A 27671-nucleotide genomic window follows, 5' to 3' on the forward strand; every position below is an offset into this window, starting at 1 on the left:
CTCAGCTGCTTTAGATGATCATATTAGAACAGTAACCTGTCTACTTTTTATTATCTACAGCTGGCAAAATGGTTGTGACCTTTTCTTTCAGATGCTGACCTTGCCACTGTTGTCAATGCCTTTGTCACTTCAAGATTAGATTACTGTAATGTGCTCTATTTGGGACTTCACTTTATTAAGCAGGGCACATAACAGTGCTCTGGGATCTACCTGGCTTCCTTTTGCTCATGATCTGTAAAGACTTCAGTGGCCTGGAACCTGCCTGCCTGAGAGATTGCCTCTTCCCCTACAACGTACTGCCCCAACTGCAGTCACTGGAGGCACTCAAATTATAACCCTCTACTTATAAAAGAAAGGGTGTTGCCAGCAGGGCATTCTCTATGTATGAAGGCCCTGGGACTTTGGAACATGCTCCCCATCCAAAATAGATTTGATGACCACATGGGCACTCTGAAAAAGCCAATTGCCTGATAGGGCTTGAGGGGAAGAATAAAGGTGGGTGTTCCTTAGTATGATTTGGGTAAGGGGCTTTTCTGGAATTTTTCTTTTTTAGTGTCTGTTGCTGAAGTAAATTATCTCTATGATTATTTTAAGGCTACTGGCTGGCAGAATTTATTTGTATACTAGTATTGTAAGTACTCAGATTTTTGTATGTGCATTCTTCATGTCAAATATAAATAAAGACCTGATAAGGGAATTGTCTGTTTTTGTGACCCGAGACAGTGCTACAGTATTGCAGAAGAATGGGCATTGTCTATCCTATAAAAGTAACTTTCTAGGCAGGATATTTGTATGGTGGCTATATTTTCTATGTTTTTTTTTCCTTTGGTTAAAATTACTATAATGGGTTCTCTCAGTCAGTGAAAAACTGACATTAATTTTTCAATTCCTGATATTTTTATTATGTGAACTTGGCTGATGATTCATGGTGCATATTAATCTTGAATTTTTTAGCTGAGCGAAAGCCAAATTTGAGTCTGCCCTACCTTTTATGGAATGCATGATCATTACAGTAGCTTTTGTACTTAAATGTACACTTCATTTCTTACTAAATTACTTTTTTTTTTTTTTTTTAATTCAAAAGCCTGTACCTATTTTAGTGTATTTAAATGCTCTGGAAATAGAGGAAAGTATTACTGTTCCATCTCTCCTACAACTGGGAACGGCAAACATTTTGATAAATGGAAGCAAAGATTGTTTAGCTTCATTTTTCATATTATCTCCTGAAATGGTATTTTGTGTTTTCCAGCTGCAGTTTCTCAGTGTATCTCAACAGCAGCAGTACACTGGGGGCTGATTGCCCTTTCTTCAGCAGCTGAACACCACTATAATAAACCTCTGTTAAATCAGAGGAGTAGTCCTTTTTTACACAGATACAAATACATCTCTACCCCAATATAACACTGTCCTTGGGAGCCAAAAAAAAATCTTACTGCGTTATAGGTGAAACCCGCGTTATATCGAACTTGCTTTGATCTGCTGGAGTGCGCAGCCTTGCCCCCCCCCCCACCCCCGAGCGCTGCTTTACCGCGTTATATCTGAATTCATGTTATATCTGGTCGCGTTATATCGTTGTAGAGGTGTATGTAGGCCCTTACACATAAAGTGAAGACTTAAAAGTTTGGATTTTGAATTGCTATAGATAAGAGGTAGTATACTTAAATGTTATAAAAGTTGTCATGGATGCTACTAATCTGTGTTCTGTGACCTGCACTGGCTGCCTGTTAGTTTCTGGATTGATTTTTAAGTTGTTGGTTTTGATTCAGAAAAGACTGGGACTTACCTGTCAAAGAATCCACCTCTCTCTCTCCATGACATTACTGCCACAGTTGTGATCAGCAGAGGCATGTGAGCTGAAGACTTTTCATCAGTGATCTGGAAGTAAACCTGAAATCACTGCTGATAAAATTTGCAGATGACATGATTGTTGGTAAATAATGATGATGAGGACGAGGGAGTCATACAGAACAATCTGGATCCCTTGGTAAGCTAAGCCCATTCAGACAAAATGCATTTTAATACAGCCAAATGCAAAGCTCGACAGCTAGGAACAAAGCCATACCTATAGAATGGGGTAGGAGACTGTATCCTGCAAAACAGTGACACTGAAAAGGATTTAGGGGTCAGAATGGACAAGCAGTTCAACATGAGCTCCTAGTGTGGTGGTGATGCAAAAAGAGCTAATCCAAGCCTTGGATGTATAAGCAGTGTTGTAGAAGTGAGGAGGTGATTTTACCTCTGTATATGGCCTTGGTGAAACTGGTATACGGTTCTGTTATCCAGATTTTAAAAGAAATGTTGACAAATTGGAGAGGGTGCAGAGAATAGCCACAAAAATTATTCAAGAGCTATGGAAGGTGCTTTACAGTGAGAGGTTTAAAGAGCTCAATCTGTTTAGTTTATCAAACAGAAGATCGAGAGGTGACTTAATTATAGTGTACAAGTACCATCACAGATAAAAAAAATCAGGTGCTAGAACTACTTTAATCTAGTGGAGAATGGCTGGAAGCTGAAGCCAGACAAATTCAAATTTTAACAGTGAGAATGACAAACCATAGGAACCAACTACCAGGAAGTGGTGGATTCTCCATCTTCTGTTGTAATCAAATCAAGAGAGGATGTCTTTCTGGAAGATGTGCTTTAGCCAGCTACAAGTTATGCTTTAGTCAAACACAAGTTATTAGATTCCATACAGGGGTAACTGGGTAGAATCAATAGTCTGATACACAGGTCAGATTAGATCAGCGTTTCTCAAATGCAGCCACTGTGGCTGCATGCAGCCACCAGGGGCTTTTCTTGTGGCCACAGCATACTGGGCTGTGATTTGGGGGTCGGGGGGAGGAGGAGGAGGAGAGGCAAAGCACCAGCTCTTCCTCTGGGGCTGCCCAGGGGTTGGTCCCTACCCCCTTCTGGAGCAACAAACACTGTAGGAGCAAGCAACCAGTGTGAGTTCCCCACCTTCCCAGGGACAGTGTGTCTCGGGCTTCAGGCTTCTGCCCTGGGGTGGTGGGCGGCAGGCTCTGTCCCCCAGCCACAGGGCTTTGGGCTCCATCCCTGGATTCACCCCCCCACCATCACCTTGACCCCTGGTGCTTCCTCCAGACCCCCATTGCCACTGGCCCCCCTGCTGCCTTATTCACCTCCTCATCCAGGGCTTAATTTGTCCTCCAGTATACCAGGGCTCAGTAAGACTGCTGTTAAAAGTGATAACAAATATACAAATATCACTTTTCACAATAGCAGACTTACTAACTAGCAATCTATATAGATAGATAGATGAGATATATATAATAAAAAAAAATATGCAAAGCACCTTATTTTTGTTTCTATTCTGTTTAGGTCCAGTAAAGAATAGAAACAACTGTACATTATTTTTGTTATTGAGTCTGCAAAAAAAAAAACCTTCCATAAATAAATTACAATGATCTGGACGTGTATATGTGCATAGTTAATTTTAATTTTCCTAAAGTTCCTTAAGTATTTTAGGAAAAATTCTCAGAGCTACAACCAGCAAGAGTTGGTGGCCGCACTCTAAGGCCATCAAAAAATATGTTGTGAGAACCCCTGGATTAGATGATCTAATGGTCCCTTCTGACCTTAAACTCTATCAGTCATAGTAGGCAGTTGGCAGAGTGTTCTCCATTAGGATACTGGGCTTTACCTGCCCAGGTCGTAACAGCCCAAATTTGTCACTTTTCAGGGCATGCTGGAAGGTCTGCCTTTTCTTCCCAGTTCATGAGGAAATGGAAGATAGCTACAGCTGGGTGTGGGACTCTGGGGATTGTGTGTGGGGTTGATTGATTTCAGTTATACTTATGTTGTCAATCTTATTTGAGTTGATCTGGTGGAATTGACAGGTCTCTTTTTTTTTTTTTTTTTTTTTTTTAGTGTATTTTTTAAATATTGTCCAGGGCACTCAGAGCACTGGATTGGGTGATCTTTTATTTTATTCTGTATAAATCTAAATAATTAACTTCTAAGTAGTTGTACATTATCAAAAGAAATAGACTGTAAGCAATAGTGATTCTAAAAACTAGTAAAATGTGCTCCATTGTATCTTCCAGATTCTTCCTCATGGAATACTAAATAATTTTTTACCATGTTCTGTCTCATCTTACTCAAATACTATTCAGCACATTTCAAGAATTAGTTTTTAAATACTCTTTTTTTTTTTTTTTTTCCCTTCTTGTTTTACAGCTTTCATTGTTAATGGTGCGAGTGAAGGCTTTAACAGCAGAGTATCATCAATGGCAGAAACGAAGTCCTGAGAGTAAGGATTTTTATTAGTATTTTTATAGACTTCGTTTAAACTAAAGTTTATATGATTATCTTGGCTTTACAACACACCGTTCATCCAAGCATTTGAGTGTGCATATGTAGAATATTTATATTGCATGCATCATCACACCTAGGTACCTTGCAGAAATCAAAATGAACTACAGTACTGCCTACAATAGTGTCCTTCCACTTTTGTCTCTGTGCTTTCTTCCTTGTAGCACCAACATCTGAGTTAGCACCTGTTGAAATGACTGAGGCAGTTCACAACTTAGAACTACTGCTTCTCTCTCTTAAGGCTATGTCTACACTACCGCTTATGTCAGCAAAATTTGTCTCTCTCATGGGGTGTGAAAAAACACACCTCCTGAGCGACATAATTTTCACTGGAATAAGTGGCCGTTGCACAGCACAATGTCAGTGGGAGAGCTTTCTCCCGTCAGCATAAAGCAGCTACATGAGAAATCTTACAGTGGTGCAGCTGCATCAGTACAGCTCTGTCGTTGTAAGCTCTCTAGTGTAAACATAGCCTAACACTCCCTTTCATTAGAATGGGATTTGTCGGTGTTCAGCACTCCTAAAAATCAGGCCACCAAAGAGATGAATAATATTCCAGGAGGTTAACAAGAAGCCTCTATAGCAATTTCTGAAGGGCCTCCATCAAGAATTCTGGCCCTTAGTTATAGAAATTACAGGAGCATTCTGGCAGAAAACTCCTGTTCTGTTGAGGGTTTTATAGGTAACCAATACCTTGAAATGCATCCAGTGTTGGATTCAGAAGCAGTGCAAAACATTTATTATATGTATGGTGTGTTCATGTTGGCCTGCTCCAGTCAAGAGGTGGACTGTCATAGTGTCTACTAGCTGAAATTTTCAAGGTAACTTTGAGGGTAACTCAATTACAGTGCATTACAATATCCTTTTTGGATTTAGAGTTCACAGACACCAGGTCAAACAAAGATAAGAAACAGTTTGGGCCATTACAGCATTCTGGGAATCCAAGAGCAGTTACCGATCCAGTAATTCCGTAACATTTGCAGATCCCCTGAGATAAAGGGTATGCATCCTTCCTGTGTTCTTAGCAGTCATTATCAGACAAAACATGCATAGCCCTATCAATTCTTCAAGATTTCCTCTTCTACCCACCAGCTTCAGCACCATTTTGGTCTGAATTGAATTGTAGTTAACTTGAATTTACCCATGACCCTAATTTGGCCAGGCATTGGAAAAGCAAGATCCAACAGAATCTATTTGACAAGAAGACACAAAACTGAATATCCTCTGATAGTACTATAGCCCAAAATGTTGTCTTATTCTCCACAATGGAAGATTGGCTCTAGGCAGAACAGATGAATTCTTAATCAGCAAAGATCCTTTTTCCATACAAACTTATTTTAGAACTTGTCTACAGGAAGAAATTTAGCGGCATGATTATACTGGTATAGCTCTCCTCGTGCATGCTCCACGTGCACACGCGGAATAAGAGTGCTTTTTCTATCATAGAATATCAGGGTTGGAAGGGACCTCAGGAGGTCATCTAGTCCAACCCCCTGCTCAAAGCAGGACTAATCCCCAGACAGATTTTTGCCCCAGATCCCTAAATGGCCCTCTCAAGGATTAAACTCACAACCCTAGGTTTAGCAGGCCAATGCTCAAACCACTGAGCTATTCTAGTTTAGCTTATGTTGCTTCCAAAGTGATTGGATCACAATACAAACTGTGTATCGTGGCTTTCAACATTTTATAACTCGGCAATATCTGAACAGATTGTAATAGCACCTCTCCTCCTCTTCTAAATTTCAGGTATGTATGGTGTACCTTGGAAATGTTAGTTCTTCGAAGGAAGAAGGAAAAAAAATTATAATGGGAAGTACTAGGCAACCTTAATTTAGGTGTTGTTACTGCTCCTTATGTAATATCAACTGAATAAATATTAAATAGAATGTTTTTTTTTTAAACTTTCCACAAGACACCATAGCTTTGATTTTGTATTATTGTGCTGGGTATGAGTCCTAGTCATGGACCAAGACCTCATTGTGCTAGGTACTGTACAAACACAGGACAAAAGTACAGTCTCTACCCCGAAGAGCTTACAGCTAAATAAATATAAGACAAAGCAACAGATGGATACAGACAGATGAAGGAGTACAAGAAATCAGTGAGACTACATTGGTGGTAGGCAGTGGTCACAGTATACCAGCAACCTAACCATCTCTTCCTAAACATATAAGGAGAAAAAAAGTAGTATATAGGGTGATAAAAATTTCCATAATGGGAAAGCATCAGTAGTTTGTGTGGTCTGGGAACCTGTCTCTAGCAGTGGTCAGTTCCAAATTCTTCAGACAAAGGATAGACCAAAATTAGACCAATTGTACCAAATTGTGCAATGCTATCCTATGCAATGCTATTCCCTATGGGGGAATATTTCTTCTTGGCCACTGCTGATGATCATCCTTGTAACATAAGGATTGCAAGCACTTTTAATTTTTATTCTAGCTAAGATAACTGCTGATGTTTTTGTTACTATAAATATTTAATCATTTTTAAAACCTTAATCTATTTGTGTTACAAAAATAGATTCTTGTGGCATTAAATATTTTTAGCATTATATTTGAGTATTAGTTGGCCCATAATGTTCTAATTTATTTGCACCTGGTTAGATTTCTTATTACATATGTTAATTTTATAGTACAGAAATGTTGTGTATATAATGTATCAATAACCTCAAAAGACAAGGTGGGTGAAGTAATATTATTTCACCCACCTTGTCTCTTTAGTATCCTGGGAACAACACAGCTACAACTATATTCCATACAACATATAAATAACTTATCTTTTTGCAGTCTAGGCTTTCCCTTGTTACTTATAATTCTCTCTTTTGAGCCACTTCGTTGGAGAATGGGAGGTGGGGGTTAACTTTAAGAGATGTCATAAGATTATGGCCATTATATGAAAATAAAGAACTGCCATGCTTTCATTGTTCTGTGTCCATCTGGAATTTTCTCAGTGTACCTATTCCTCACTATGAGAGAGAAGATGCTTCGTTAATAGAAAATGCTGTCTGAATGATGCTAAATATGGGATAGGAATATTAGTCAAGTTGCCACAACTCAATATTAGAGCCTGAATGTCAGGCTGTCTTGTACCCTGCTGTATATTTTTAGCAATAACCAGTACAATTACTATAATTGAGAGTCTGTCAGCATTTCCATTATAAACCTTGCTTTTGGGGGTTATAACTTGGCAGTTACAAATTTCATTGGGCAAAATCTTGGCACACAGGCTTGAATCCACAATGCAAATTTTTATTTTTCCAAGACTCTTTAGTCTCTTGTTCTTTCTGGGTTTCTGATACTCTATATATAGCTCTAGAGATGCTTAATCAGCTGAATTATAACTTTTTAACAAGCAGTTGGCACTTAAAATAGATTTGAATTTTTCTCTTTTCAAAATAAGAATTAACCACATTTTAAAGTTTATAAAACATATGTGGTCTATGTATAGTACCTTATTTGTGTGCATAGTATCAGTATTGTGCCAGACTCCTATCACTTGAATTGGAGTTTCCGTACAAAGGCTTGCATAGTAATGATTCCTTGCATTGCTAACATCTGGTAGTATTTTGCATTGCAATCATGCTATACATTGGCATGCTATTCCATTTGTGACCTCCAGGCTTGATTTTTTTGTATATTTTGTATGTAGCAATAAAACCACACACCAGGAAAAGGCTCCAACTGGTAGAAGATGCATCAGCATATATGCCTAGTGACTAAAATTGCCTTTAGCACATCACCCCAGTGCTCCTTGCTATGCACTGGCTCACCATTGAATACAGAACAATTCAAAGTCTCTATCCTGATATTCAGAGTCCTTCATGGGATTGGCCCTAGCTACTAAAGAGATTCCCTCTCCTTCTATAACCACGACCTCCACAAGTCATAGCGCAGGAGACAGAATTTACTGCATGTGGACTATTGAATTCTCTTCTGCAGGAGATTGTTACTTCTATTTTTAAATACTTGATGGGCACTCAGATATTACAATTAAAGGAGGCATATAAGTACTTGTGTAGAAATGCTTAAAGTTGAAAGAAGCGATAGGAAACAAGTGATTTTGAATGGACTGAAGTGGATAATTCGAGATAGAAAGGATTTTTGATCATCACAACGTATAGAAAATTGGTTTCTTTGGATTCTTCATATCAAATGTCATTGACTGGAACTTGGCCTATTGAAAGGAAAGAGCAGAACTCTAACGAAATTAATTCTGCATTTAAGACATTTTCAAGTCATTGTCATCACGAAATATAGCCATGATGATGATTAAAGTCACTGTACAGGGCCTCCAGTAGCTCTTTAACATCAGCTTAGTTCAGGGGTGCTCTACTCAACTTTTGTGTGTGTGTGTGTGTATATATATATATATATATATATATATATATATATATGTGAGACCGAAGTAAAATCATATATATATATATATATGATTTTACTTCGGTCTCACATGCTCGTAATTCTTTATCTGACACTTTTTTAAATCACACTTTAATTGAACACACTTTGGGTGCAGAAATCTTCCTTGTTTCAGTATCAGCTCATACTCTGATCACTGCTGAAATCACTACTTCACCGTTTGTTCAATAATCATAGAGGTTTAACCAAACTTTTATTTAAAAATCTTTTCAAATAGATTTATTTTTGCAAATGTATCAAGCGCACTATGTATTTTGGAAGACATCTAATGCTTCTATATGAGGAGCTATAATTTCTTTCCCCTTTAGTAAAAAGAAAGCTTTATCACGGGAATTGCTTATGTTAGGATGAGATATTATGGATCTCCCAAATTTTGACATACAAATATGCTTCTGGTGCTATAACAATTTGAAGCTGCTATGGTAGCTTTAATTTCTCTCATTACATAAAAAGTTGCAAATGCATGCTTTAGTTTCTCAAAATCCGTGTTTTTATTCATATATAAGCAAAGCAGGGAGGATGATGGCACACCTAATCAACTCTTCAAATCTCCTGAAGGGGATTGCAAGACCTATCAAACAAACCTGGAAGCTCTGAATTAATGAAATCTGAGATGATCTCTTGCATTTGAACCTTTTAAAAAAGAATCTCTCTTTCTGTGACAAAATCAGCTCTCTCCATAATATAATCCTTTTTTTTTTTTTTTAAATGATGTCCAATTACCTCTTCTTTCTGTTGAACAACTGGAGTTTTTGAGTGAAGGGTGACTTTGTTAGTGTAAACATAACCTAAAACACTAAGTTCAGATGGTTTTGAGAGAAGTATTATAAATGACTTCAGAATATGTTGATTGATTCCTTGTGGAAGATTTTTTTTTTTTAACAAAGGGGAGGGTCTTCTCATGTTCTTCTAATTACCTCAGTTTCTCTTATTCTTAAAAAAGACTTAAGACCCTGAGAAAGGTGCCTTGTATCAAACAATCTTCTTACATGGATTTAAAATGTTTTGCAAAAACTTTGGCTTGTAGCCAGGAGGAAGTTCTGTCATACCTATTGATGAGGCAAGTTTTATTAAAATTGGAATTTAGTTTGTGATATTTGTAAAGTAATGTGTGCAGTTTGGACCATAGGGGAAATTGATATTAAAACAATATTTTCCTCAGTGCAGATTAGACATTTGATAGGGCCATTTTTTTTGAGATTTGACTTCATCCCTATGATAATGCAAATGGTATGTCTTCCTCAAAAGTCAGATGTGCATATTTTGCTAAATTTATTAATATTTGTTTATATTAAAAAAAAAAATCAGGGAAAACAATCTGTTTTATTTTTCAGTAATTTCCACCAATCCAGATGTTCTGGTAGCATTAGGAAAGGAAGAGGTAAGTGTCTTAGTTCATTACTTGTAAAAAACCTACTTGTAAGACGTTACTTCCTAGTTTCTTTTCATATGATTGGCTAGCCATAAGAAATTGTGTGTCTATTTGAGCACTATTAATTTTTTAACTTGCTTTTTCCTGAACCTTGTTGTTAGTACTGAATATTTTTAGATGTAGTGAAAATGATCTTTTTACCAGAACTTATTATATGGTGTCTTTTATGTTTAAGATATGATTTAAAAAAATGTGCTGTGCAGAAGAGGCAGTACTCTGAGTTCTGTAGGAATAATATATGCAAATATCTATTTGAGTTCTTCCAAACTGGGGGAGAAAGGACAAATAAAGAATGTGTTAGTGGTAGCATTTTAATATATTGGTTGGACATTGGTATGTAACATTAGCTGGGAATATTCTTGTGGCTATAACATTGAAATGAATAGTTATACTTTGGCTAACACATAAAGACACATTTAGATTATATGGGTTTTGTTTAAAAATAACTTTTGCTTCACCTACCTTTTTGGTTTGGCTACCTCCCAGCAACTTTCCTCTGCCTTGGATCAGTCAGGCCAGGGAACCAAACTGCCAATACAAGTGCTCTTTTAACGAAAAGATTGGCTATGTATTTTCCTTTGAGTGAATATCCTCTCCAATACATGTTTGGTTTGACATTCCATTTTGTGGTTAGTTTAGCTGAGGGATACTGCATTTCTCATAAATCTTGGGTATATAAAACCCTTCTGCTCCTGGGGAATATTTTCTATATTTCATTTGTATTTGTTGTGAGCTAAATTTAAATTTTATTTTATTTTATAATTACATAATAAAGGGACTGTGATGGGGTGTATAGACCCCACACTGATGAGGAAGGTGCTAGACAGGGTATGGGGGCAGGGCTAGATGGAAGGCTTTTAAAAGGAAGGCAGCTGCAGTCAGCTGAGGTGAAGGAGCAGGATTGCTGAAAAGGAGACTGCTGGGATTACTCCTGGAGCCACAGGAGGAACTCCCATCTAGGAGCTCTTCACCCTGTCCCTACGGGGAGTGAAGTCCCGCAAAGGGTAAGGGCCTAGCTAAGAAGTAAGGAACTAGGGCCGTGCCAGAACCTCCCAGTGCAAGTAACTGGGCGCGATCAGGTTCTCCCACCATCTGAGAGACAAACCTCAGGGAACTCCAATACAGGGACACACAATCATTTAAAGATAGTGTGTAGTGGACAGCCCCAAACTTATTAAGGGAGCCACATCAATCTCAAAAGGACAGAGAGCATCTCAGTGTTAGTCTTCAGTAAGCCATGCATCAACTAAGGACCCAGTCCAATAAGGTGTTGGATACTGCCCACTCCTATGTGGAGTGGATGGCGTGGAGCCTCTGACAGAGTCAAGCTCTAAATTTTTTTACTGAGAAATAGTCTGAAGTGAACCAGAATGCAGTGTCTTATTACTTGTACCATTTCCCTATCCAAGATATGAATACCTCATTCATCGTCCGTTTGATTAGTAAGAGTAATCACCCTTTCTTTGAGATGTTCTCACTTTGGAGTGCCGTAATTGTTTTTTCTGCCAACTATTAGTTCTTCTTCGAGTGCTTGCTCATATCCATTCCATTAGGTGTGCGCGCGCCACGTGCACGATCGTCGGAGAATTTTCTACCCTAGCAACACCGGCGGGTCGGCTGTGGAGCCCCCTAGAGTGGCGCCTTCATGGCGCTGAATATATACCCCAGCCGACCCGGCGCCCCCTCAGTTCCTTCTTACCGCCCCTGACGGTCGTTGGAACTGTGGAGCGCGGCGTAGCTGTTCTCCACTCTCCCTAGCTTATCCAGTTATTCACAGTTATAGTTATAGTTCTAGTTGTTTATAGTTATATAGTTGGTTATTCACTTGTTTATAGTTGTTATATAGTTAAAGGGGATTCAGGGGGTTGTCTCCCCCTTTTTCCCCGGCCGCGTGGCCGGGCTCATGCCCAAGACTCCCGGCTTCAAACAGTGCGCCTCCTGCGCTAAGCCTATGCCAACAAGCGATCCGCACGACTCGTGTCTGAAGTGCCTGGGAGAGTCCCATCAAACAGACAAGTGCAAGATCTGTAAGGCCTTCAAACCGAGGACCAAGAAGGAGCGGGACTTTCGACTCCGGCAACTCCTTATGGAGGCGGCACTTAGCCCGGACGCTCCATCGGCGCGTCAGGCCCCGGCACCTAGCACCTCGGTGCGCAGTGCCCTGGCGGCACCGACCATGCCGACCACGTCGGACAAGCCTCCACGGCACCGGACCTCATCGGCACCGCACTCACAGCAAGTGCCTCGGCGCCGTTCATTATCCCCGGGACATAAAAAATCCCATAAGGCGGGGACCTCAGTGCCGAAGACGCCGGCTCCCCCGGTGCCGGGGGTAGAGCCGCGTCCACCTGTGGAGCACCGAAAACAGGTGCCTCCAGCACCGTCGACTCCGGCTCCGAGGCCGTTGAATCCGGTGCAGACAGAATCACCACCGAGACCGGCGGTGATACAGTGCCTCCCGTCGACACCGGAGACCTTCGCGACGGCGAGAGACTTGATCGCCCTCACGGAGCCGGCACCGCCCCAACCACCGGCACCGTTGACTCGCCCGGTCCAATCTAGGGGAAAACCTGCCTTGATGCGCCCTCCATCGCAAGGGCTGGAACCACGGCACCGGTCCAGGTCCCGAAGCAGGTCCCCACGCCGCTCGCAGTCCCGGCGCCGGATATCACCTCGGCACCGGTCGTACTCGCGGCCAAGATCATCGCGGCACCGTTATGATCGTCGGCACCGATCAACGTCGAGACGTAGTTCTCGGCACCGGTACGATCGACGTTCGACGTCGAGAGGCCGCTCCCGGCACCGGGCCTACTCCAGGTCATCGTCTCAATCCAGATCCGACTCCCGGCACCGGCGAGGTCATCGGCACCGATCGCGATCTCGGCACCGATCGCCGGCACCGCGTAGAGATAGAACATCTCTAGACCGGCACCGTATCCCACGGGATTCGTCTCGGCGCAGTCGGCACCGCCATGGCCATCGAGATCGGTGTCTCGCTCCTCTGAGGACTTGTCAAGATCGGCATACCCCCCTCAGGGGCAAACCGGGAGCAAGATTTAGGCCATTGGCAAGAGGGAGCAGAGGACCCTGACCATGGCCCATCTCACTGGTCATTCTGGACCCCGTGGGCATACCACCAGGCGCAAGGGGCTCCAACAACCTCTCGCTCGGGTCACTCTGATACAAGGGCCCCAGAGTCCACCATCTCTCGCCCTCCTCCAGGGGGCATGGAGGCCTCTGTATCTGCACCACCTGACGTCCCGGACCCAAGGGCAGGTGATGCTCCGACCCAGGAACAGGGAGACCAGGATCCTCCCCTGGATCCCTTACCACCAGAGGCATCTTCCTCTTCCTCTCCGGATGAGGCAGTGGCGGGCACGTCGTGCACAGGTCCACCCCCAATAGATCTTCGGGCTCATCAGGACCTGTTACGTAGGATGGCCCGTAACATGGACCTACAGACGGAGGAGATAGTGGAGGTGCAGGACCCCATTGTAAATATCCTCGCGGCGGATGTCCCATCAAGAGTGGCGTTGCCCCTGATCCGCACGATCCAGGCGAACGCAACTACGATATGGCAAACCCCTGCCTCTATCCCACCTACAGCGAGAGGGGTGGAAAGAAAGTACTTTGTCCTTTCCAAAGACTACGAGTACTTGTATACCCATCCCCAGCCGTGTTCGCTGGTGGTGTCATCAGTGAATGCAAGGGAGCGCCACGGTCAACAAGCTGCAGCTCCCAAATCAAAGGAGGCTAAGCGACTCGATTTGTTTGGCCGTAAAGTTTATTCAGCTGGAGGGCTGCAACTTAGAGCGGCTAACCAGCAGGCGCTCCTGAGCCGCTACAACTTTAATTCCTGGAACTCTATGGGGAAGTTCAAGGAATTGGTTCCCCAAGAGTCCAGGGAAGAGTTTGGGGCCTTGGTTGAGGAGGGTAAGAAGGTGGCTCGGACCTCCTTACAGGCCTCCCTGGACATAGCGGACTCGGCCGCGAGAACCCTGGCCGCAGGTATCGCTATGCGAAGGACCTCCTGGCTCCAAGTTTCGGGTTTGCCCCCTGAATTACAGCAAACCCTACAGGATTTGCCCTTTGAAGGACAGGGGTTGTTCTCGGAGAAGACGGACTCTCGATTGCAGAGCCTCAAGGACTCCAGGACAATCATGCGCTCCCTGGGGATGCATGTTGCGGGTCCCCAGCGCAGACCATTTAGGCCCCAGCCTCAACGTTTTTACCCCCCTCCACCTCGTCAGAGACAGGACCCTGCCAGAAGGCGAGTGCGAGGTGGTAGGAGAAGATGGGCTGGCCCTCAACCCGGTCAGAACCAGGGGCCACCAAGACCACCTTCAGGTCCTAGACAGAACTTTTGAAGGTGCGGTCGAGGACGGCGCCCCAGTCATCCCCCAGGATCCAGCCCCCTCCTTTCAGGATCGCCTCTCCCACTTCCACCGTGCTTGGTCCCTTATAACTTCGGACCGTTGGGTCCTCCGCACGGTGGAGAGGGGATACGCTATCCAGTTTTCTTCTATCCCCCCCCTCCCACCCCCCTTCCCCGTCCCTCTTCAGGGACCCTTCTCACGAGCAACTTCTTATACAGGAGGTTTCTACGCTCCTTGCCATGGGGGCCATAGAGGAGGTTCCGATAGAGTTAAGGGGCAGGGGATTTTATTCCCGTTACTTCCTGATCCCCAAGTCCAAAGGAGGTCTGCGGCCCATCTTGGACTTGCGCGGACTCAACAAATTCGTAGTAAAGTTGAAGTTCCGCATGGTCTCTTTGGGGGCCATTATCCCTTCCCTCGATCCTGGAGACTGGTTCGCCGCCCTCGACATGAAAGACGCTTACTTTCATATCGCAATTTACCCGCCTCACAGACGCTTCCTGCGATTCGTGGTAAGCAGAGTGCACTATCAATTTGCAGTCCTTCCCTTCGGCCTATCCTCGGCCCCAAGAGTGTTCACGAAATGTATGGCTGTCGTGGCAGCGTACCTTCGTCGACAAGGGATACAGGTGTTCCCGTACCTAGACGACTGGCTGGTACACATTCAACAAGTTGGGCATCCTTCTCAACAAGGACAAATCCACTCTAGAACCTACCCAGAGAATAGAATTCATCGGCGCAGTCCTAGACTCCAGACGTGCACAAGCCATCCTGCCAGACAACCGCTTTTGTACCATCACGAGCCTCATTCAAGGGCTCAGGGCCTTCCCAACTACCACGGTGAGGTCGTGCCTCACCCTACTGGGTCACATGGCTTCCTGCACGTACGTAACCAGGCATGCCAGACTTCGGCTTCGCCCACTCCAGACCTGGGTGTCATCGATATACCGCCCACATCGGGACAGCCTGAACATGGTGGTCACGATCCCGAACTCGATCCTGACCTCCCTCACCTGGTGGCTAGATCACAATGTAGTTTGCGAGGGGATGCCATTTCACGCACCACAACCCTCTCTGCAACTGGTTACAGACGCTTCATCTCTGGGTTGGGGCGCCCACCTCAACGAACACCATACTCAGGGCCTGTGGACTGCATCTCAGTTAGCCCTGCACATCAATGTTCGGGAACTGATGGCGGTGCGCCTGGTGTGCCAGGCATTTCTCAATCTCCTACGTGGCCGTTGTGTGTTAGTTCTCATCGACAACACCACGGCCATGTTTTACATCAACAAGCAAGGAGGAGCACATTTGTCAATTCTATGCCAAGAGGCCATTCACCTGTGGGACTTCTGCATCGCCCACTCAATCCATCTTACGGCATCGTTCCTCCCTGGAGTCCAGAATACTTTAGCGGACCGACTCAGCAGGTCTTTTCAGACGCACGAGTGGTCCATCCGTCCGGACATCATACATTCCATCTTCCAGAAGTGGGGGTTTCCCCAGATAGACCTGTTTGCATCTCGAGACAACAGGAAGTGCCACGTGTTCTGCTCCCTACAAGGTCGAGCTCCGGGCTCCCTCTCGGATGCGTTTCTCCTTCCCTGGAAAGACCACCTGTTTTATGCCTTCCCTCCGTTTCCTCTGGTCCACAAGGTACTGCTCAAATTGCGCAGAGACCAGGCACAGGTAATTCTGATCGCTCCAGCGTGGCCGAGACAACATTGGTACACCACACTGTTGGAACTCTCGATTCGGACACCGATCCCGCTTCCATTATGTCCGGATCTCATCTCTCAGGACCACGGCCGACTGCGTCACCCCGACCTGCATTCTCTTCACCTCACGGCGTGGCTGCTCCATGGTTCTCCCAGACAGAACAACAATGCTCACTATCGGTCCAACAGATTCTGTTGAGCAGTAGGAAGCCCTCAAAACGAGCCACGTATTTGGCCAAGTGGAAGCGGTTCTCCTGTTGGTGCGAACAACGAGCCACGTCCCCGCTACAGGCACCTATTCCTCTCATATTGGAATATCTCCTCTCCCTAAAACAGCAGGGGTTGGCGATATCTTCAATTAGAGTTCACCTGGCCGCTATATCAGCCTTTCACCCAGGGGAACTCGCGTCCTCGGTATTCTCTAACCCGATGGTCGTTAGATTCCTCAAGGGCTTAGACCGGATGTACCCACAACAACGTCAGCCCGTCCCGACGTGGGACCTTAACCTGGTTCTCTCCAAGCTCACAGGTCCTCCATTTGAGCCACTGGCCACCTGTTCACTTTTGTACCTATCCTGGAAGACAGCCTTCCTCGTAGCCATCACCTCAGCAAGGCGCGTTTCTGAACTCAGGGCGCTTACATCCGAGCCCCCTTATACAGTTTTCCATAAGGATAAAGTGCAGCTTCGTCCACATCCTGCCTTTCTCCCTAAGGTGGTTTCTCCATTTCATATCAACCAGGATATATTTCTCCCGGTCTTTCATCCTAAACCACATGCTACTCGCCAGGATCAACGTTTGCATTCTCTGGACGTACGCAGGGCCCTGGCTTTCTATATTGACTGCACAAGGCACTTTAGGAAGACGACGCAACTCTTCGTTGCAGTGGCCGACCGAATGAAAGGCTCACCGGTCTCCTCACAACGCCTATCCTCCTGGATTACGTCTTGCATCCGGACTTGCTATGACCTGGCAGGTGTCTCAGCACCGCACCTCACCGCTCACTCCACGAGGGCCCAAGCTTCCTCGACTGCTTTCCTGGCACAAGTTCCGATCCAGGATATTTGTAGAGCGGCGGTTTGGTCATCAGTCCACACGTTTACAGCTCACTATGCACTAGTGCAGCAGTCCAGGGACGATGCTGCATTCGGATCAGCGGTTTTGCACACAGCAATGTCTCACTCCGACCCCACCACCTAAGTTGGGCTTGGGAGTCACCTAATGGAATGGATATGAGCAAGCACTCGAAGAAGAAAAGACGGTTACTCACCGTTGTAACTGTTGTTCTTCGAGATGTGTTGCTCATATCCATTCCAAACCCGCCCCCCTTCCCCACTGTCGGAGTAGCCGGCAAGAAGGAACTGAGGGGGCGCCGGGTCGGCTGGGGTATATATTCAGCGCCATGAAGGCGCCACTCTAGGGGGCTCCACAGCCGACCCGCCGGTGTTGCTAGGGTAGAAAATTCTCCGATTGTGCACGCGGCGCGCGCACACCTAATGGAATGGATATGAGCAACACATCTCGAAGAACAACAGTTACAACGGTGAGTAACCGTCTTTTTTTTCAGTATACTATTATGTGAGATGTGGGTTGTTACTGATTTGTCTGTCAAGATAATTTTGGTTCCTGTCACTGTGGTATCTGAGTGATACCACAACAGCACTATCAAGTTTTGTTTTACATAGCACTAATAGAGTTGCATTTCTCCATAATATACACTTCAATTTCCAATTTTGTAGTTGCAGAAAGTAGACCATGATCTTGAAATGGTGCTGTCTACAGTTCAGTCAAAGAATAAAAAGCTGAAGGAAGACATGAAAAGGTATAAAGTGAATTGAGCTTATGAATGCCATACAATTTTGTTAGAAAATCAAGTAAGAATCATTGTTTCAGTAGGTCTGAAAACTTCTAATTATCCATTGTTCCCTCTCTCATTTTTTTTCTCACTTTTATGTTTAAAGAGAACAGCAGTGGCTGGATGAGCAGCAGCAATTGGTAGATGCTCTTGATGTAACACATGAAGAAATGAAAAATCAAGTGGTACAATTTTCTGAAAAAAGGTATTTGTAGTGCTTTTTTCCAGCAAAAAGAGTGAAAGGATTGAATATTAGGATGACAATTAAAATAGATTTTAAAAATCTAATATTAATGTTTGATATCTTTGGTAAAGATCAAATAATCAAGTAATAAAATACATTTGAAAACTAGGTTGCAAATATGCTACAGGCTGCACTTGCACTTTGTGATATTTGGGTTATTAATGCCATTCTTGTAGGAACAGTACCTTTTTATTGAATTACATGTCACATCAGTTAAACTTTATTTTTACATTGGGTTTTTAGAACGTTACAAGAACTGAAAAGTAAAATGCTGAAAATAAGGGCATATAAGGAAGAGCTCTTGAGTGCTCTGGGGGAGTTCCTAGAAGAACATTTTCCTCTCCCGGAAGAAGATGAAAGTGCTAAAAAGAAGAAAAAAGTATGATTTCTTTAAAATTATCAAATTTGAAAAGGTTTTATTAATTTTTCTTTAACTTGGTTTTATATAATTTTAAAGTCACAATGCTGGAAAGGTGGAATCCATATTTAAGTCATACATGTAGTTTTGGTACCATTATACGAGGCACTGGTGAGACCTCATCTGGAATACTGTGTGCAATTCTGATCTCCCACAATTAAGAAAGATTAATTCAAACTGGAGCATGTGCAGAGAAGGGCTACTAGGATGATCAGAGGAATGGAAAATCTACCTTATGAGAGGAGACTCAGGGTACATCTACACTACAGCGGGGAGTCGATTTAAGATACGCAAATTCAGCTACGTGAATAGCGTAGCTGAATTTGACGTATCGCAGCCGACTTACCCCATTGTGAGGACGGCGGCAAAATCGACTTCTGTGGCTTTCTGTCGGCGGCGCTTACTACCACCTCCGCTGGTGGAGTTAGAGCGCCGATTTGGGGATCGATTGTCGCGTCCCGTTGGGACGTGATAAATCGATCCCCGAGAGGTCGATTTCTACCCGCCGATTCAGGCGGGTAGTATAGACCTAGCCTCAAAGAGCTTGGCTTGTTTAGCCTAACCAAACGAAGGCTGAAGGGGAGATATGATTGCTCTCTATAAATACATCAGAGTGATAAATACCAGAGAGGGAGAGGAGGTATTTAAGTTAAGTGCCAATGTTGACACAAGAGCAGATGGCTATAAACTGATCATCAACAAATTTAGGCTTGAAATTAGATGAAGATTTCTAACTATCAGAGGAGTGAAGTTCTGGAACAACCTTTCAAGGGGAGCAATGGGGGCAAAAAAACTAAGTGGCTTCAAGAATGAGCTTGATAAATTCATGGAGTGGATGGTATGATGAGACTGCCTGCAGTAGTATATAGCTGACTACTAGTAGCAAATATCCTCAATGGCTGTTGATGGGATACTGGATGAGGAGAGCTCTGAGTTACTATAGAGAATTCTTTCCCAGTTACTTAGCTGTTGGGTCATGCTGAAATGCTCAGGGTCCAACTGACTGCCATATTTGTGGTCGTGAAGGAATTTTCTCCTAGGTCAGATTGGCAGAGACCCTGGGGGATTTTTGCCTTCCTCTGCAGCACGGGTCACTGGTCACTTGCAGGTTTAAACTAGTGTAAATGGTGGATTCTCTGTAACTTGAAGTCTTTAAATCATGATTTGAGGAGTTCAGTAACTCAGCCAGAGGTTATGGGTCTATTACAGGAGTGGGTGGGTGAAGTTCTGTGGCCTATAATGTGCAGGAGGTCAGACTAGATGATCATGATGGTCCCTTCTGACCTTAATGTCCAAGTCAGTTCCTACAACTGTTCTTGTTGTCTAAGTGATACCTTTCAAAGTTTGGTTATATCATAGAGGGCTGGTATGGGGGCTTAGTGAAACAAGTTCTGAATTAGTCTACCCTGCTCCCGTCTGGATAGTTTCATATTTTTCTTCAAAGACAAATTTTAATTCTTCAGCAATATTGTTGGCACAAAAGTGTTACAGAGAATAGTTTAGAATATTAACCTCAACTTCCTACTCAGGGAAACTGAGCTAAAAGTCATCTTTAAACTTTAGGGAAAATAGGCAATCAGGGAGCATTTTAAATAATAAAATCAAAGTCCATAGTAAAATCAAATACTTTATCATTAATGTTTAAAAGAATAGCTACAAAAACTAAAAAACTAGTAAGGTTCTCAGTTGGGCTCTTGAGGACACTTGGGCCTTGTCTGTTCAGCATCAGGTTCCCAGAACCAGTATAGGGAATGGTTGAACTGCCCCTGAACCGAAAAAGAGAGACAGCTGCTTTCAGCCATGTTATAGCTGTAACCTTAATTTAATGTAATTCACATACTTTGTCCTTGTCTGAATTAGTAGTTAAACCATTTTCCACACTGCTTCAGAGGGACCCATTATTGACAACCATTGTCAGCAGCTGGTTCGTTTCATAGGCCACAATCTGGCAAACTCTTAAGCATATGCTTAACTTTAAGCATGAGTAATCCCATTGATCTTAGAGGCCTCTTGCATGCCTAATGCAGAGCTGCCAACTCTCCCTAATTTTTAATAATTCTCCCGATTTTTAAATGTGATTACAAAATTATCAAATCAGATATAAATCTATGAATTTTGCAAATATATCGAAAAATTAGGAAGATTATGTATGTGTTGCGTGTCATTCACCACTTGGGTCTGATGAACACAGTGCTGCATCTGCAGGGGTGTTCTTCTCCATTGCCAGCACCCCTGTGCAAGGGTGCCTGCAGCCTAGCCGTACACATGTCAAGTGCCACCATTGTGTCAGTCGGGCTGGGAGAGGCTTGCAGGGTAGCTCCTCAGTTGCATGGGTGAGTTCTCCTGGCAGGAGCCCAAAAAGTGGCTGCTGCATAACCAACCGCCACAGGGAGCACGGAGCTCAGCTGAGAGCACAAGCAGCATGTGGCAGGGATGACATGCTGGCATCCCTGCAACTTCTCCCTCAGCATAACTGCCAGTACCTGGGGCTGGATGGGCACCTCTGGGTATGTGACATTGCAAGCAGTTGCCTGCAGCACCAGTAAGTAACCACCACCCATCAAGCACTGCCTACATCTGGTATTGGTGCCTCGTCTCCATGAGCCAGCTGACACTGGGCAGCTACTCCTCTTTTACCCCCCAACCCCACCAAACAGCCCTCTTCATCCCTATCTCTTATCCCCCAACTCCACCCTAACAAGTCCCTTTCCCAGCTTTCTGAAACCCACCTAATCCTTTCAGCCCAGCCAGCAACTCCACTTCAGCATCCAGTGTCCCTCCGTCCCCTGAGGGCAGGATGACTCCCTCACAGCATACCATGAGAGAAATTTCTGAGGGCATTCCTGTCCCTGTGGCACATGCAAAGACTGCAGAGTGAGGATCATTCTGATAGGAGGCAAGCTGTGGCCATTTTGAATGGGTTGGCACACTGCAACCAAGCAAGCCACAGGCTGCGTGTTGCATTCTAACTGCTCTATGTACCCCTGCTGGCACACTCCAGGTATCTAGAGCACAGTAATATAGTCCAGCAGAGTCTATGGGGGCAGTTGGAGTGCAACACACAACCTGTGGCTTGTGCGGTGAATCCACACTCCAAACCCCACTGACAAAATGAGCCAAATATGGCAAAATAAAAATGGAATGGTTTTAGAAATGCTTGCAAAGGACCGAGGATATAGCCAATATCATGGTCAGACCTGATCATGGCTGTTGATGTTACTAAATGTCACTTCAGTTTGTACCGCTGTTATTACTCTAACATTCACAGAAATGGACCTAAAATGCACTACAAACTTTCATGGTCCTACCTGAGACACCCTATCTGTATTTGGCTTTGCAAATTTGGCACTTGAGACCACTTCAAGCAACCTCCTTAATTTTTTTCATAAACATCCATAAAAGTCTAAGTGCAAGGTTAGCATCTCTGCTAATGTTGAAGCATGTGATTCAAGATTGGGGTCTTAATATGGGCAGGCATGAGAATTAAATTGAAAATGCAGGATAACTCTCCAGTCTCAAAAGAAAGATGCACCCTTTTTGTCACACACAGCAGTCTGAAAGTTCACGTTACAAGAAATATTTTATATGTCAATTGTACTTGTGGGAAGGAAAAAGTATACTTTTTCCCATGTGGTGATGGCTATCTTGCTTTAAAGTGATGTAATTTATGATACTGGTTAAATTTGTCACACTACAGAATCTGAACTTAATTTAAGAAACTGTAAATATTTAACACCATTGGTCTACCAAAAATAAAGTCAAATCTCTCCCTTTTTTTTTTTCTTTTTTTTTTAATTTTGCAAGTATAAAAACTTCTTTAATGTTTGAGCTAACATCCTTAGGACTTAAAAGTAGCAAACCAATAATTTCTCTTTGTACAATTGTTTAAAATGTCTCCCATGCTGATACTCCATATGCCAATTCTAGCCTTAAGGCAAATCTTGAATCCAGTGCCCAGCCCAAGAAGTGAGATGCTGGGCAGGGGAGCAGGAAGAAAAAAATCACCCAAGGCTGCAGAGTGTCTTTAGAACCACTCCATGGAGGCTGCTACAGCCAATAGGCTAATATAATCTCCACATCCCCTTCTCCCATATTGCAAGGAGGAGGGCTCTGTAGCACAATGGGATGTGTGTGCACCCCTTTGTGGCCCTTACCAAATATGGTCTCTGGTATAGCTGAGTCTCAGAAGTGATGCTGTCAGGGGACCCTCCACAGTCATGGAGGAAGGAGATAGGATTTGGCCTTATGTCAATTTTTATAAGTTCTTCCTCCACTCCAAAGTTGGGGTTTATCATAAATCCTGACCATCTTTTAACTTGTAAGACTCGTGAACTGGCTCTGTTACAAATGAAGACAACAGAGAGTCTTGTGGCACCTTTAAGACTAACAGATGTTTTGGAGCATAAGCTTTTGTGGGTGAATACGTGCGTCTGACGAAGTGGGCATTCACTCACATTGGAGCTTATGCTCCAATACATCTGTTAGTCTTAAAGGTGCCACAAGACTCTCTGTTGGTTTTTTACAGATCCAGACTAACATGGCTACCCCTCTAATAAATGAAGACAATTTCAAATAACATTAAACATTAAAAAAGGAAAACATTTAAAGAAAATCCTATGGCAAAACTGAATTTTGTTTCTTGAACATAGTAAATGTATTTGGATAACCTCTAGAGGCTTAATCCAAAAAATATTAAATTGCAATATAAATTAAGAGTAAACATTAAGGCACTATGGACTGAACTCTTAAAACAAGATTACAACATTTTTGCAGTAATCACATGTTTACATCTCTTTGCCCAGAACTTTAGAAAATTTACTTAAAGGCATTGATCTTGTGACTTTTCTTACCAATCTTAGACACAGAATGAGTACTTTATACTCGCAGTCATGTTTAATAATATGTTTGAATTAATAAAATGTGAATCCCATTCTTGACAGATGTAACATTTAATATCTTCTTTTCAACTTAGTTTAAGAGAAACATTCATTTATGTTTAGAGTTTACATTGAATTTGTTGCTGAATATAGGATTAAAATATGTAACTTTAATATGATGACTCAATATTTTTAAATTTTAAAAAATCAGTTTATTCATTACTCTGAATTATTTGCATTGAAATTTTTCTTTGTCAATTAAGATTCTTTTCTGACTGTGTTAGAATTTGAACATCTTTTGTGTTGCTTTTGTAGAGTCCAGCTGAAGAACCAACTGTACAACTGGTAACGTTACATGAAATTTTAGAGGTAAAATGGTTTTGTGTGTGATGTCATTTTTTGTTTGTTTGTTACAGTGCTCAAAATCGGAAATGGTATATAAGCAAAATGAATGATGGTGTGTGATAATATAATTAAAATAACTAAGATAATAGAAACAGTGTTCAAAAAAATCTTACTGGGTTCCTCTTTTAATCCCCGGGACACCCAAAGTAACTTTCTGGTACTAAACGCTTTAAAAATGTAAGCATAATTTAGCAAACTGATCCTACAATTTGAATTGGAAAATTATAGGCTTTTAAACTTCTAATTTTAAGATACAAAGTCAAACTTAAGTCATTTTTATATTCACTACTTTTTAAGTCAGGTTTTATAACTCTTAACTTAATGGTTCACATTAGAAAATAATATTAAAATGGTTTGGTTAAAAAAAAACCCTGAACTAAAATGTTTAACTTTTTTATATTTTGTACTATTTGCATGTACATGGTTCTGAAATATAATGCAGCAACAAGTCAATTAATTTCTAATATATTCATATTGTTGGGTTATTTCATTTGATCTACAGGAATTGATACTTCTGTTTTTAGTATATATATATATTTTTTAATTGCCAAGCAGGCTCCTATTGTTGAATGGACACTCCTATTATAATTTGTAAAAACCCAAATAAATTATGAATTTGCAAGGCATAAATCTGATAGAGCTAATGGATGACAGCACCTTCTCTATCCTAAACTTAGTATTTGGGAATACAGGTTTTTTTAATAGGGATCTGTCTGAGCGAGACCTCCATGAAGAACAGCAGTTGTTCTGAGGGAAGGCCTGCAGAATTATAACATTCTGGTGTTTAGATGCTAAAATCCGGTCACTATGACATTGTTATGCTTTACTTGAAAGTGCAGACTGTGAGGTTTTTGTACTTATGTCATTAACTTCAACTTCATGTTACATGCCTCAAGTATTTCAGCATGCCATTTAGTGCCAAATTAGGTAGGGCTTGAAAGCAAATCAGAAATTAAAGTAGCCAAATGAGTTAAGGCCTGTGGAAATATAATTTCAAAAAACCTATACCTTAAAATTACTCTTCATATTCCCTTAACTAATTTTAAACACCTGCAAAGTACTAAAAGACCCAGATGTCTGATTTGTTTGAAAGAATAAACTAGTCCCAGAAATTCAGACTTGTTTTTAATTTTAATTATCATAGCCTAAACTTTGAGTGTCACTGATCTTTGTTTTATGTTTTTGTTGAGCCATTTAGTGCTAGTTTCAGTGCCTGTTAAATTTCAAAACTGTTGTCTTAGAGACTAGTTTCTTAGAGACAAATGCAAAGCGAGGCACATTTTGCTTTTGTGATCACAAATTTAGGGTTTATTGTTTGTGTAAATCTAAGCTATTCCTATTCAGAACTGGGACCAAATAATGTATCCATTCCCATCCATGTTTCCACAATTCATCCATGTTTACTTTATCTTTTAAAATTATCAATGTATTGATTTTCATTTATGTGGCCCTATAAAGCGTCGTCTTTGAGTAGATGCAGCCATGTATTTCACTTAGGTGTGTGCGCGCCCAGTGCACCAGAGAGGGAGAAACTTGCCTACCAGTACCCATAGAGAGGTGCGCTCACACCTTGTGGCCATAGCACCTCCCTGGCTTCACAAGGCGGCGCCGCCCCAATCCTCCCTTAGTCCCTTCTTATCCTCCATGGCTGGAGTCAGAGCTCTGTGTGGTCTTAACCTCACAACCTCTCAATTAGTTTAGTTTTTCCCTTGTAGTATATAATTAGTAGTACCATAGTGTTAGTTATGTTAGTGTTAGAAATGGACTCAAGTGATTCAGGACTTTCTCCTGAAACTGCAACTGCTGGAGCAGGCTATGCGGCCTGCTTCGGTACTGAAGCCCTCGTCAAGTCGGAGATTGCCCTTGGGTTCCAAGAGTGCTGCGGTTTCATGTTCCGGAGCAGGTGCCTCTGCAAAGAAACAGAGGAGAGCTGTTCCCTGTCTTCTCTGCCAAGGAGAAGGTTGCATAAGACCAATCAAAACCACTCCAGGTTTCAGGTAATTCTTCCACTTCCCAGGAAAAGCAGGAACTAGCACAAAGTTGGTGCCAGTGTATAGGATGGCACAGATACCTCTAACCCTTCCCCGGTATCGAGTAGGGAGGTTAGAAACACTGTACTGTTGACTCTTGTTCTGGCCACCAAGCATCTGCTGAGTCCAGTACCGATGAGGGAGATACTGGCATTGACTGTTTCCACATCAGCAGTGTACCAGGCAGCAACAGATCTCCTCTGCCTTTTGGTCCCAACCTCTCCTTTGGCCCAGGAGTTTGCCATGTCTGCGTCATCTATAGCCCCATCGATTGAACAAGCTGTTGAACTCTTGGGTCTGTCAGCACTACACCCCAGTGTTCCCTTTCCACAGGTTATGGAAGCAGGTCCAATGCCAGGATTGGTACAGGGGACCTTGGTACCAGGAATCTCCTCAGCACCACTGCAGTTGGCACCATGGTGGCTTTCACCGCTCAATGTTGGTATTGTCAGACACTCAGATATCACTGCTGATCAGGATTGACACCACTTCTGGGACCAGCATGCTCGGTACCAATGGTACTGCTTCCATTGGCAGCACTGCTTCCTGCCTCGTTCTGGGGATGGACAAGTCCGATCAGTTACTCGCTCCCTCTAGTTTTTCTCTGTCCTCATCACTGGGATCCTGAGGCTCCTCAGCATCTGAGTCAGGGTTGTCATCCTCTCACTCGCCATCACCTCACCAGCCTCAGGGGGAATTGATGGATTGGTACACGTCTCATGGTCAGGACAGAGGCTGACTACCAATGCCTTATCCATGCTAGTGGCCTCCATGGAATCTGTGGGATACTCCTTTATTGGTGAGGTCCTACACTTTGTCTTGCTTGAAGGCAAGATCTCCAGCCAGAGCTTTGGCAGTGACTATTGATCTGCCACAGGCCCAGGTATCTGTTATCCTCCCTGTGGAGCCTCCAGAGTCATCCTGCCACGGTCTATCAGCCCTGGAACAGAATCTGGTTTTGGATCAGTTAAGGACCTCCTCTTCATCTTTGGATGATTCTGTGTGGCCTGTCTCATTCTCCTCTTCCATACCAGAGAATTTTAAGGCATAGCAAGACCTTTTGTGGTTTGTACTTGCTTCCATCGGTTTTCAAGTGGAGTTCTTGCAAGAGAACACGCACAAATAGTGGATATCCTGTTGCCATCTGCCCCTGGGAGAGTCGCCATACTTATCAATTATGGGCTTCTTGAATTGGCTAAGGCACTCTGGAGCATGCCAGCTTTGGTATTGCCTGCGGCTAAGTACATAGAAAAGCTCCATTTCATTCCCGTATGGGAATTTGAGGTGTTTTATTCTCATTCGGTCCCAAATTCCCTAGTTGCAACTGCGGTGAACCACAGTGCCTGACAGGGCAGGTTTATGTCCATCCCTAATGATAGTGACTCTAAATTATTGGCCCTCATAGACAAAAAGATTTACACCTTCTCTTCTTTAGAGATGCAAATTGCTAACCAGCGAGCCTTGTTGTCCAAGTACGATTTTGTTCACTGGACAGCTATGTCAAAGTGACGCAGACTCCAAGGACATCTTAACTAGACCTCGCAGACACCTCGGCTAGGGTGATGGCCT

The 27671-nt window shown here is 43.0% G+C and overlaps 1 protein-coding gene across 1 annotated transcript in view; it reads left to right on the top strand.

The window, feature by feature from the left end:
- Positions 1-27671, top strand: part of CENPK (centromere protein K) — a 50119-nt gene that overhangs the window by 17400 nt on the left and 5048 nt on the right. The window contains exons 5-10 of the mRNA XM_054032636.1: positions 4198-4270; positions 10085-10131; positions 18013-18095; positions 18235-18333; positions 18616-18751; positions 23983-24036. Coding sequence (XP_053888611.1) covers positions 4198-4270; positions 10085-10131; positions 18013-18095; positions 18235-18333; positions 18616-18751; positions 23983-24036 — 492 coding nt within the window. The remainder of the gene's footprint in view (positions 1-4197; positions 4271-10084; positions 10132-18012; positions 18096-18234; positions 18334-18615; positions 18752-23982; positions 24037-27671) is intronic.

This window comes from Malaclemys terrapin, chromosome 6 (assembly GCF_027887155.1).
Source record: "Malaclemys terrapin pileata isolate rMalTer1 chromosome 6, rMalTer1.hap1, whole genome shotgun sequence".
NCBI lineage: Eukaryota > Metazoa > Chordata > Testudines > Emydidae > Malaclemys > Malaclemys terrapin.